General features: G+C 38.4%; 1 protein-coding gene across 1 annotated transcript in view; it reads left to right on the top strand.

Moving 5' to 3' along the window:
- Positions 1-14101, top strand: part of CCDC102B (coiled-coil domain containing 102B) — a 279289-nt gene that overhangs the window by 71413 nt on the left and 193775 nt on the right. Inside the window, exon 6 of the mRNA XM_061130691.1 lies at positions 8564-8668. Coding sequence (XP_060986674.1) covers positions 8564-8668 — 105 coding nt within the window. The remainder of the gene's footprint in view (positions 1-8563; positions 8669-14101) is intronic.

Genomic DNA, 14101 nt, shown 5'->3' with positions numbered 1-14101 from the left:
TAATTGGAAAAATGTGTCCATCTCATTAAAAGATACATTGCCAGTAAGTGATTAATTTATATTTAACAATTATGTATCACAATATGTGCTATTGGATCTTATCTTTACGAAACCATGTACCTGAAATAATCTTTAAGATAATTCAATCCAAAATACACTTTTTAACATTTGGAACCTTACAATCGTAATATATGCATACATATTTCATGTACATATTTCTATTGCATCTTATAGAGTAAAAACCTTTTCGAGTATAAACATGCTACAATATGATGACATGAAAGAGATAGAATAGAAATAAAAGTTTAAGAAATAAAATTAACAATATAATTTTTTTAACAGATGAGAGTGAATATCACATTTCTGTGGTTTTTAGATGTCATTGCGTGAAGCATGATATAACCATTTTACTTAAAATGTCAGTAGTTAAAATTCACCAGAAATTTTATTTTTTGAATCTAAATAAATATAATATTTTAAGACACACTTTAAAAAGGTAACGGATACTTTAGCATGAGAGCAAAAGTGTTTAAAGACCACTAAAATCAGTGGGTTTTTTTTACTAGAAAGATACAATAACATTTGTGTTAATGGTAGTTACACATTCTTTAGTCTGTTTACTGCCATTCTTTCAGGCTGAGGGGGAGAATTAGGTAAAGTTTACTTAAAAGAATATTTGACTAAGTTTTGAATCTATAAGTGATGAAATTTTGGAGGCTTCTTTGTATGCTTATGGTTAATTCAAGTTATTTGAATGAGCTGAACTTTCATCTCACACACTAGTAAAATAATGCTTAAAATTCTCCAAGCCAGGCTTCAGCAATACGTGAATTGTGAACTTCCAGATGTTCAAGCTGGTTTTAGAAAAGGCAGAGGAACCAGAGATCAAATTACCGACATCTGCTGGATCATCAAAAAAGCAAGAGAGTTCCAGAAAAACATCTATTTCTACTATATTGACTATGCCAAAGCTTTTGACTGTGTGTATCACAATAAACTGTGGAAAATTCTGAAAGAGATGGGCATACCAGACCACCTGACCTGCCTCTTGAGGAGCCTGTATGCAGGTCAGGAAGCACCAGTTAGAACTGGACATGGAACAACAGACTGGTTCCAAATAGGGAAAGGAGTACGTCAAGGCTGTATATCGTCACCCTGCTTATTTAAATTATATGCAGAGTACATCATGAGAAACTCTGGGCTGGAGGAAGCACAAGCTGGAATCAAGATTGCTGGGAGAAATATCAATAACCTCAGATGTGCAGATGATACCACCCTTATGGCAGAAAGTGAAGAAGAACTAAAGAGCCTCTTGATGAAAGTGAAAGAGGAGAGTGAAAAAGTTGGCTTAAAACTCAGCATTCAGAAAACTAAGGTCATGGCATCTGGTCCCATCACTTCATGTCAAATAGATGGGGAAACAGTGGAAACAGTGCCAGACTTTGTTTTTTGGGGCTCCAAAATCACTGCAGATGGTGACTTCAGCCATGAAATTAAAAGATGCTTACTCCTTGGAAGGAAAGTTATGACCAACCTAGATAGCATATTAAAAAGCAGAGACATTACTTTGCCAGCAAAGGTCCGTCTAGTCAAGGCTATGGTTTTTACAGTGGTCATGTATGGATGTGAGAGTTGGACGGTGAAGAAAGCTGAGCACCAAAAAATTGATGCTTTTGAACTGTGGTGTTGGAGAAGACTCTTGAGAGTCCCTTGAACTGCAAGGAGATCCAACCAGTGCATCCTAAAGGCGATCAGTCCTGCGTGTTCATTGGAAGGACTGATGTTGGAGCTGAAACTCCAATACTTTGGCCACCTGATGCAAAGAGCTGACTCACTTGAAAAGACCCTGATGCTGGGAAAGATTGGAGGCAGGAGGAGAAGGAGGCGACAAAGGATGAGATGGTTGGATGGCACCACTGACTCAATGGACATGGGTTTGAGTGAACTCCGGGAGTTAGTGATTGACAGGGAGGCCTGGCGTGCTGCGATTCATGGGGTCACAAAGAGTTGGATATGACTGAGCGACTGAACTGAACTGAACCTTGTTGCTAGCTCTCCCTGGGTCCATGGCATTTGTAGAGCCTTCTTCTAGTTTTTTTTTTTCAGTCTTCATTCAATTTGTCACAATATTCCTTCTACTTTTGTTTTGGGTTTTTTTTTTTGGCTTTGAGCATGTAGGATCTTAGCTGCCTATCCAGAGATGCAGCCCGCGCCCTCTACATTGGAAGGTGAGGTCATAAGCCCTGGAGCACCAGGGAGGTGCCTGCGTGGCCTTATATTGGGGGGCAGTCTCCATCCTGCATTCCTCACTGTTCATGAGAATCTGGTATCCTCACCTGCCTAACTGTTAAACACTTGGTCATATATTCTGAACTGGATGATAATTAACACTTATCCCCAGAGCCAAATTATAAATGTATGTATCAACATGAAGGCAATGGGAAGAGCTACTGAAGTGTGTTGACCAAGGTCAATCTGATTATAATAAAAAATGACTCAAAGTTTCTTGTAAAGAAGAAATTGGGAGGCATGGATGATGAAAAAATGGTAGTCCAGAAAGAAATAATCAGATACCCTAAGCTTTGTGGGGGATGTACAGAGATGTGGAAAGTTGAGAAATATACAAGTGAAAGAAATCATGATGTTTGGTGATTAACTGAATGTTGCATGCATTTTCCTTCTCCTGTATTATCTGATTAAATAAGAAAATATTTTAGTTTATGTTATACAATATTTTTGTTTTCTAGACATCGTCCCCAGAAAGATTTTCCACTCTATGCTAATCTAAATGTATTAGAGTAAATATTTACATGTAATGTTGCTAATTTTCCAGAAGCAAATTATGGCAGATATTTCTGAAGTCAGAGATATGATAAGTTGCCTGATTTAACCGTTCACAAATACTACAGTACGAAAAGAGGAACTTTAAAGAGGAATTTTGGAATTATGATGCAATTTCAAAAAAAAAAAAAAACTATTGCAGCAAGAGACTACACTTAAATGAATTTTACATAAAAGGACATAAACTTGGAAAATGTTTTCTGATGCTGACTCATTCACTTCATCAGACACCTCCTATGTCTGTCATATCCAATTTAACTAATGTGATATATCATTTGTGGATGACATTCATAATTCTGCTGAATTAATAACCTTTAGCATCTGCCTGTCCATGACTTTTAACTTTTCAGTTGCTAAACAGAGATTTTTAGTTACAGCTCCATTAATCTAAAGGTTTCCCAGGTGGTGCCAGTGTTAAAGAATCCACTTGCCACTGGAGGAGACACAAGAGACATGGGTTCAGTCCCTGTGTCTGGAAGGTTCTCTGGAGTATGAGATGGCAACCCACTCCAGTATTCTGGCCTGGAAAATTCCATGAACGAGCCTGGTGGGCTACAGTCCATGGAGCTGCAGAGAGTCGGACAAGACTGAACGACTAACCACACACCATTAATTTAAACTTTAAATTGAAGAGCTAAGTGGCAAAATTAAGGTGGTTTTGAGTTCATAGTATTTTTAAATGATCAAAATAACTCATTTTTTTCTTTACTTTTGTAGCAAAGATACTTATAATGTAGCAATGTGGTGGGGGAACTTAAATATGTGACTCTGGAATCTTTCAGAGTAGGAAGGAAACTAGAGTTCCATTTTGTTTTCCACTCTTTTCGTTTTCATTATTTGGAACAAGGCTGGGAAGAATTCAGTGATTTGCCCCCAGCAAGAACCTGTTAAAGAAAATAACTCACTGTTTTAATAGGAGGGAGTATAGTTATTTCATTAATATGCTAATCATTTTTTCTGTTATATTGTTTTAATTGCTTTAGCTCTATAATATTTTACTTTTTGTTTTTATTTTCTTTTTTGTTCTTGCTTGTCTGAAGTCTGTAGGAAACAGGAGGTCAGAGTGGCTGGTTTAGAATCAAGGGTTGGATTAGGAGACCAGAACTGATGGTTATAGAACCAAGAGGCTAATAAAGATTTTGATTTATACTCTGATTGGATTGGGAAGCCTGAGGAAAGATTTGAATGCAGGAATTACATAATTTGACTCACTTTATAAAAAGCTTTATTTGACTGCTGTTTTGAGAAAGGAAATGCAGATCCACAAAGAGAAGCAGAGAGTGTGGCAGTTTATTAAAATAACCGAGGTCATGGTGGTTGACCAGGGCAGTAGTGGTGAAGTTAGAAAGTGAATGGATTTATTAAATTATGTGAAGGCTAAGTTCAGTTGATTTGTTTTTAGTCTGAATATGGCACATCAAAGAAAAAATATTAAGCATAAGTCAAATATTTTGGGCTTGCTCAAAGGGAAGGATGAAAGTGATATTTGCTGAGATGGCAAAGATAGCAGAGGAACAGGACTTCCCTGGTAGCTCAGCTGGTAAAGAATCCACCTGCAATGCAAGAGACTCCGGTTCAATTCCTGGGTTGGGAAGATCCCCTGGAGAAGGGATAGGCTACCCACTCCAGTATTCTTGCCCTTCCCTGGAGGCTCAGATGGTAAAGAATCCACTTGCAAAGCAGGATACCCGGCTTCGATCTCTGGGGTGGGAAGATCCCCTGGAGGAGGGCATGGCAACCCACTCGAATATTCTTGCCTGGAGAATCTCCATGGAACAGAGGAGCCTGGTGGGCTACAGTCCATGGGATCACAAAGAGTTGGACATGACTGAGTGACTAAGCACAGCAGAGGAACATTTGAAGGAGAAGTCTTTTCAGTGTTAAAGCTTTGGAATCCTATGGAAGTGACAAGTAGAAAGTTGGGTGTGTGGATCAGGAGTTCAGGGGAACACCTTCAGGATGGAACTAGACATTTGGAGGTTGTTAGAGTTCTGATTGACGTGCAATACCATGAGTGTGCATGAGCTGTCCAAAGGACTGAGTGCATCAAGGGAATGGCTACCCTCCAGTATTTAACTCTGTCTTCTAACTTTTCTAGTAAATTTTATCTGAAGGAAGGATGACTAAACATATTCTAAAAACATTGCTTTATTGTTCTTTGAAATTTGAAATTGCTTTGTCCTTAATTTAGGAATGTAATATGTATTTATAAATATTTAAACCTAGACAGCATATTAAATATGTAAACCTAGACAGCATATTAAAAAGCAGAGACATTACTTTGTCAACAAAAGTCTGTATAGTCAAAGCTATGGTTTTTCTGGTAGTCATGTATGGGTGTAAGAATTAGACCATAAAGAAGGCTGGGCACTGAAAAATTGATGCTTTCTAGTGGTGGTGCTGGAGAAATCTCTTGAGAGTCCTTTGAACTGCAAGGAGATCAAACCAGTCAGTCCTAAAGGAAATCAACCCTGGAAGGACTGATGCCGGAAGGACTGATGCTGAAGCTGAAGCTCCAATGCTTTGACCACCTGATGCGAAGAGCTGACTCGTTGGAAAGGCATTCTTTCCTGATGCTGGGAAAGACTGAGGATAAGAGGAGAAGAGGGCGGCAGGGGATGAGATGGTTAGATAGCATGACTGACTCAATGGACATGACTCTGAGCAAACTCCAGGAGATATTGAAAGACAGAGGAGCCTGGCGTGTGTCAGTCCATGGGGTTGCAAAGAGTTGGACACGACTTAGGAACTGAACAACAAAAACAATTATGTTTCCATTTTTTCCTCAAGATCGTGATTACAATTTTAATAAAACATTCTCATTCATATCTTAAATTGTATCATTTTTCCTGTTTTGTTTTTTCCATCAGACATTTTATTCCTTAGTCCTGGTCACATTTTTTTCATACTCTTGAGGTTCTACCTATGTCCAGATATCCTCGATTTTCCACTCACAATGATGAATGAAAATGGAATTATTTTAGGTAACTGTGTGGATCCCCTTTACTGCTGTGTGTGAAAATGTATTTTCCTACCTCTTTTCTCCTTTGAGGAGTTTATTGAAAGTTATGTTGACAATGGAAGGGCTCATTATTGATCTAGTTCCCTGGGAAGTAATGACCAAGATTTCAGAAGTGAAGTGAGGGGCACTCAGTTACCAGCATGAGTTAAATTTTACTCTGGTGAACACAGTCCCAAACCTGTTGCTTGCAATTTGTTATTCTTTTATTAGAAAAGTGACTCTTATTTTATTTTGGCCAGAGATTAATGCCACGCTGTCTATTTAACTGACATGAAAGTGGAGTGAAACATGTGGAGACAGCCTTTTAGTGGACTTTGTTACATGATGTCCTGTTTCGGTCATGCCTTGCATGCTGTGCTTTCCACATTACCAGCTCTGAACGTGGAGCCTCTGTAGTTGGCAAATCAGCTCCTCCTTTCACTGTGGTCCATTTCTAGTATGTTGGGGTGATGGTGTCTTCTGATAAGCTCCTTCCGCTATCTATTTCTATAAGCTTATTGCCTATCAGAAAATTATTAAGACACTTAGTTTTATAATTATAGATGGAGCGTTGGTTTATGATTAATAACTCAGGTAATGAATTTGGCAGGAATGTTCTCAAATTTTCTTCCTCCAGTTATTTGTGAATTTGGGAATGTTACTTAAGCCTAGTAAAAATACGGTTTATTTTTCTTTAAGGGGTAATAATCAGACCTAACACAAAGGATTACTGTCAGCATTAAGTAAGGAACTATATATCAAGCCTGGTTTCTTGAGATTAGTATATGTTTAATATTACTATTTGAAGTAGGAAATGGCAACCCACTCCAGTATCCGTGCCGGGAGAATTCCATGGAGGAGCCTGGTGAGCTGCAGTCCATGGGGTCGCAAAGAGTTGGACATGACTGAGCGACTGAGCATGCACTATTACTATTAACAATAACATGAGTAACATTATTTTAAAATTTTATGTAAGTGATATAATGATAGCTTTTATGTTCTGATTTATTGTCTGATTGTATGCCAATTATGTAATTTTAATTCTGGAAATGTTTACCTACATAGTATGGGGGAAAACATGTTAATAAAACAAAAAGCACATGTGCATATATCCACATATTAAATGTATATCAAATGTTATGATTCTGCTGAAAACTTCTAATTATAAGAACAGCTGCAGGGAAAAATCATTGCTTGCATTTCTAGGATTTTTCTCATTCTTATGTTTCTTTCTATAGACTATTTTCTTCCCCAGTAGTTGTAGGTTCACAGCAGGATGGAATGGAAGGTGGTGTTGCCTGATAGTTCAGTTGGTAAAGAATCTGCCTGCAGTGGGGAGACCTAGTTTCGATACCTGGGTTGGGAAGATCCCCTGGAGAGGGAAAGGCTGCCCACTCCAGTATTCTGGCCTGGAGAATTCCATGGACTGTGCTGACCATGGTCCATAGTGTTGCAAAGAGTCGGTCATGACTGAGTGACTTTTGCTTACACTTACTTACATATAATTCCCACCCCACATTCATATGTGGCTTCCCCCATTATCAAAATCCTTCACCCCATTTATTCATTTATTGACATACAGTCACCCAAATTACTTTAAGGTTCACTCAGTGTTATACATTCTATTGGTTTAGACAAATATATAGCAACATGTTATACATGTATAACTACGTGGGCTTCTCTCTTGGATCAGACGTTAAAGAATTTGCTTGCAACGCAGGAGATCCAGGTTCAATCTCTGGGTCAGGAAGACCCCCTGGAGAAGGGAATGGCAACCCTCTCTAGTATTCTTTCCTGGAGAATCCCATGGGCAGAGGAGTCTAGCAGGCTACAGTCCATGGGGTTTCAAAGAGTTGAACACAACTGAGTAACCTTAACTATTGTAACAACATGTATCCGTCATTAGAGTATCATACAGAATAATTTCTCTGCCCTAAAAATCCTCTGTGCTCCACCAATTCATCCCTTCCTCCTCCAGTCCCTGGAAACCACTGGTCTTTTTACTGTCTCCACAGTTTTGCCTTTTCTATAATGTCATAAAGTTGGAATCATACAGTATGTAGCCTTTTCAGATAGACTTCTTTTACTTAGTAATATGTATTAAATTTCCTCCACGTCTCTTTCATTTGTCTGACAGCTCATTTCTTTTTAGTGTTGGACAATATTCCGTTGTCTGCATGTGCCAGAGTTTGTTTTTCCTGCCGCAGTTTTCTATGGCAGTTAATTGGCATCTTCTATAGACGTTCTACGTATGTCTTAACAAACTTGAGTGTCATATAGATGTATTGTTTCTAGTGCCTAAATTTATCTCTGCTATGATCTATGCACTATTTATATTTCATAGCAAATATACATAAGCAGGATTACAAAGAGTACTATGGTACTAATATTCAAGACTGAAAGATCAGAATTAATTGGATTAGTTTAGAATCCGGTTGGTCAATTATTAAGAATCTGTGGAGGTAACAAAGATTTGTCTAATTTTCAATTGGTGGATTTAGATTAATGAAGATCTGCTGATTTGCTTTTCCAATAATACAGGATTTTTCAGCTGCAAGTGTGAAAACTACGCAGTTCAACTCCAAAAACTGTAATAGCAACAACAAAACCTATCAGACTCCACATCGCAAAAAAAGAAACTGAAAGCAAAATAAAAAACTAATATGAATTATCATGGAACCAGCCTTTGTAATTTGTGATTATGACTTTTTCTTTTTGCAGTTTGACATTCTTCATGGTCAACATAAAAATGAAATGGAAGAAGTATCAGGACTTGTAAGGGAAGAATCAAAATCTCCAAACAGCAATGACAGAGTGGCCTATGAGGTAAGAGCAGAGGTAAGATTTTGGATAAAGGGTAGTGTACTAAAACATATCTGAAGGTTATTAAATGATATGCTGTCCTAAGAAGTAAAACTGGGAAGTCTTTGGTTATTTTATGAAAAAGAATGCTGCTGAAAATAAAAGATAATATATCAGTTTGCATATGATTTACTTATTTATTTGGCCACAATGCAAGGCATGCGGGATCTTGAGTCCACTGTCCAGGGATCAAACCAATGCCCTCTGCAGTGGAATCACAGTCTTAACCACTGGACCACCAGAGAAGTCCGGTGACTTAAAATGTGATTTAAAATGCTGTGGAATTATATTGGCCCAACACTATGTCTGGATTATCTGAATGTTACAAAGACATTATTTGACTGAAAAAACCACACTATAGGCTGCTACATTTTACTATAAATAAACACGTATTACAATTTTTATTAGCTGCCTGGGTTCTGATATGTTAAGGTATTCTCTGGGACAATGACATACAAGATTTGTTGCACATAGTTCCTGGTTGAATTTCACATGGCCTTTGGCAACTAGCTGTAGGCAGAACAATGTCATTTTGGTTATAGTTAATCCATTTCTTAGATATACCAAGTGAAATAGTGGAAATCTCTATATTCCACTCCCACACCAACAACAAATTAATTTTCAGATGATACAGTTTGTTTTATTTGCCTTGTTGATAAAGAAGGAATTATCCTTAGAGATAGGAGGGGAGAATAAATTGTTTGTACTTTATAGAACATTGTGTTAGTGCATTAAAAGTGGGAAATCATAAATTATTTATTTTGTAACAGGTAATTCTGGAAGATGTCTTAGATACAAATGTGTAGGAACAATTCAGGAAATGGAATTAAGCAAGTGAAAAATAGACTGGGAGGAAAGTAATTTGTATTAGAAGATTTCTCCCTTATAAAATTCTGTCAAGACTGAATTCACACCATGGTATGTTTTATATCAGATGAACAGAGCACAGTGGAAAATGCATAGATTTTGGAGCAAAAGTGGCTCCATCACTTACTGATTACTTTATCCTGGTCCACTGCTTAAGCCTCTGAGTCTCAGTTTGCGGGTTGTAATAAAGGAAGTAAGAGGAAATACTGGTTACCACACAGGATTTTTCAAAAGATCACACACTGCAGGGGAAAAAATGTCAGAGGCAGAGTGCTTTACTGTTGGGAATTAGCCGAAGTAATTAGCTCCGCCTGAGATTAGCTTTTCGCTTGTCACCTCTTCTGAGTCATATAAGGGGTGTTGGGTGAGGCAGGGCATATGGAGACACCCTGATGAGAAAGACTGAACTGTTGAAAACATCTCTTCCTAACAATTACGTCAAAGGGGGGAAAAAAAAATGATGGCTCTTTTAACTTTAGTTTTCTAAGAAGAAGCAAACCATCAGGGTAGATACCACTTCTCCTTGGCCCTGAGATCTGAGAAGCATCTTTGATGAGTTACTGAACAGCAGGTACAATACAGGCTTATTTAGGAGTTAGAGACAAATGCACGGAAGTCACATATGGGTATTACTACTCTCCTCAAAGCTGGCCGTTTTGTCTTAGATCCTCATTTTCAGGATATTTTGGGAACCATCGCAATACAGGATCTCTGATGCGCAACTTTTTTAGTTTGGTGTAATATAAAGTTCTGAGACTCAGAGGAAACCATTTCACCTCTATAGAGCTCAGTTATGTATCTTAAATTCACATACAGTTTGCCCACCTAAAGATACTTTCCCACAAGACATTCAAGCACTATGAGACATAATTTTGCTATTTTGAAATTCTTAGTGAAGCTCTTAATGCTGAAAGCTAATGTAGACGTGAATTGGCTGTGTCTTTGGCTGTGTGCACTTGAATGCTATATTCAGTTGAATTAAACCGAAGAAAGAAGACTTTGTTCAAAAGAAAACAAATATTGGGACAAATTCCTAGAGAAACAGTGAGCCCCTGTGTGTGTGGTGTGGAGGTGGGTGTATGTGTTCATTTGAATTTTAAACCAGGATAGTAGCTATGATCTTTTTTTTTTTAAAAGAAGACATAACCATTGCAGTGTTTCACTTTTTACACTGGTTATGTTTAGGTCTTAAGATCATATCATGACTTTTTATGTTTGCATAAAAGTCATTGGGTGATTATACTGTAATTTAATATAATTATTTTTTTAAAAATCTGCTTACTTTTATTATTAGACATATAAATCTGCCTGCAATGTGGGAGACCTGAGTTTAGTTCCTGGGTTAGGAAGATCCCCTGGAGAAGGGAATGGCTACCCACTCCAGTATTCTGGCCTGGAGAATTCCATGGACAGAGGAGCCTGGCAGGATATGGTCTGTGGGGTCTCAGAGTCAGACACGACTGACAGACTAACACTTTCACTTTCACACATAATCAACAGTGCAGGAAACATGCGTGGGCAGATACATCTTTAGACATTTAAAAAATGGCTTAGGTTAAATTCCTAGAAATAGTAGGCTTTTTCAAAAGGATGTTTATTTTTTTCAGTATTTTATACACACTGCCAAATTGTCCATTAGAAAATTGTATCAATTTATATTCATACTTACCTGCAATGTATAAGCATGCTCACTGTATAGCCAACAATATATATTATTGTTTTTTAATACTTCTCTAGTTGATAGGCCAAAAAGATCATTTTAATTTGTATTTTATTGAGCTAAATATACACTTCTAGTTGTTTGCTCATTTTTATTAGTATAATGTTTATTTTAATAGCTACCATTTGTTGAGAACTTACTGCATACATCAATATATACTGCTGGGTTGTTGAAATATAAAACCTTATTTCATATTTTAACACTTTTAGGTCCTGTGTATTCTTAGCTACTTTTAATGGAAAGCATCTTAGAAAACTTAACCTTGCTCATGGTCCCAAAGACACCTTCAAATGTTACTGAGACATCTTTTACTCCTGTTCTCCTTTAGTTCCAATTTCTCAGGAGTTCACACTCAGGTCAGATTGTTCAGCAGGTTAGGGGCTTAGTTAGCAAAGGCTAAAGCTCTGAGTTAAATCCTGAAGCCATGTGTTAGCAGCAGCCAGTATCTGACATGGCTACCTTGGTCTCTCCTCTTCCTGTGGATTTACTAAAGCAATGACTCTGGAAATGTGATTGATTTTAATTGTCAGAATTAAAAAATAGTATTTTCATATCAAACATCATGATTTTCTAACCATTGATGATTCTTACATATCGTGGACACCTTTTTTGAAACTGTTTGTTGCTAACACTCACCAATTTGAAAACAATGTTGTTTTCACCTGTTGTTCAGTCACTAAGTCATGTCGGACTCTGCGACCCCATGAACTGCAGCACATCAGGCTCCTCTGTCCATCACTATCTCCCTGAATTTGCACAAACTCAGGCGCATTGAGTCAGAGATTGCTGTTGTCCAGTCATTCAGTCGTGTCTGACTCTTTGAGTGTGTTTTTCTTGTCTCTCAATCTGCCCAGCCTCTTTCAGAAGTAGTTTGATGATGCTCTTGGAAATCGGATTGGTCAAAGAAATTAAAAATGCAGCCCTGATTTATAACAAGGCTCCGCAGTATTTAAATAGTTGACTCTTCTGGTCAGTGTGTGATGAGGTGCATTCTCTAGGCAAGGAGTGTCTGATAAATGTATGTTAACATGTGCACGTGTACATGTGCTAATGGGGCTTCCCTCGTGCCTCATACAGTGAGGAATCTGCTTGCGGTGCAGGAGATGTGGGTTCAATCCCTGGGTCAGGAAGGTCCCCTGGAGAAAGGAGTGGCTATCCCCTCCAGTATTCTTGCCTGGAGAGTTCCATGGACAGAGGAGCCTCGCGGGCTATAGCCCATGGGGTCACAAAGAGTCGGACAGGACTGAGAGACTAACACCACCATGCATACATGCATATGCATAACTGCTGCATTTCATCTTTTCTCCACATTTAAGATCAAGACCCCTTGAACTAGAAAGGAGAGTTTATTTAGAATGGACATGGACTGGCATTCCAAGTGAAGAAATCATTACTTCTTTCTACAACCTAGATCCTGCTTGAAAGCAAACTCATAATCAGGAAACACTCATGTTACATTTTTAGGCCAAATTTTTGGGATAATTATTTTCCAAGAGAAAATAGTTTATCTCATATTACTAAAAAAAAAAATGTATCACTGGGATAATTATTTTCCAAGAGAAAATAGTTTATCTCATATTACTAAAAAAAAAAATGTATCACTTACAATTCTGTTTCAAATTTTCAGGAGTTTTCATTTCGTATTTCTTTTCTGTGGTTTGTTGTTTTTTCTTCTCACCTATTCACACATTTATATCTTATTCCTGTTTCATTTGAAATCAGAAAGATTAAGCAGATATGCTTTTCCCTCAGTTGTTGTAGTTTAGTTGCTCAGTCGTGTCCAACTCTTTGTGACCCCATGAACTGTAACCTCAGGCTCCTCTGTCCATGGAATTTCCCAGCAAGGATACTGGAGCGGGTCGGCATTTCCCACTCCAGGGGATCTTCCCATAGTTTTCCCTACTTAGTAAGTCACATAGAAACTCTGAACACTATATGTAAAGCAAACATAAAGGACTCTCCAAGTTGAAGAGAAGTGGCCTTCAGCCAGCTACCTTGGAACCTAAGAAATGAGGTGAGGTGAGTTGCCTGATTTTGTTTCCCCTGCATAGATCCCAGAATTGGAACTGAAGAGGCCAGAAACATGGGAATACGATAGAACCAGATGACGACAAAACGCATCTGAAATCCATTTGCTGTAATCAAAGGACTAGGGAATGGCTAGCTTGGGAATAGCCAGCTAGGGAATAGCAAGACAGGAAACTTCCAGATGAGAAATGTTCTAACCCACCAAATAACTACAGAAAACAGTGGTGCGCTACCTGAACCCCCGTTAATAAAGCTGACTGGGAGCCTACACTTCCACTCTTGCAAGGCAGCAGGGAGTTGCTAAGTCCTGTCTTCTGAAGTGGTGGCATCGAAGACTGAGTTGGAGCCAGGGTCTCATCCCCACTGGGCTATGATGAGACCCCCAGACCTTTTCCCCGGTGTCAGTGAAAACCATGTGTGGGGCCTGTATTTCACTTCTACCCTCTCCCAGCTAACAAGGTCTGGTGGAAGCGGGATCTCCCATCCCCCTCCAGCAGGAGCCAAGGGGCGACCTCACCCAGGAATCAGTGGAGGTTTGTGGGGAACCTGGACTTGTCCCTTCATCTGGAAGTAATGAGTTAGTGCTGCCTCTTTGCCTTCCAGAATGGTGTGTCAGAGGAACCCACCTATGTTTAGATAAAATAGAGTCTCATAAGATAATACCGAACATGTTCAGAACACAACCGAATATTACTCATCATATCAAGAACCAAAATATCTCAGAGTGAATGAAAAAGACAAGTAACAAATGCTGATACTACAAAGACAGAGATGTTTGCATT

Source organism: Dama dama, chromosome 27 (assembly GCF_033118175.1).
Source record: "Dama dama isolate Ldn47 chromosome 27, ASM3311817v1, whole genome shotgun sequence".
Classification (NCBI taxonomy): Eukaryota; Metazoa; Chordata; class Mammalia; order Artiodactyla; family Cervidae; genus Dama; species Dama dama.
This window is presented reverse-complemented; position numbering and strand designations above follow the sequence as displayed.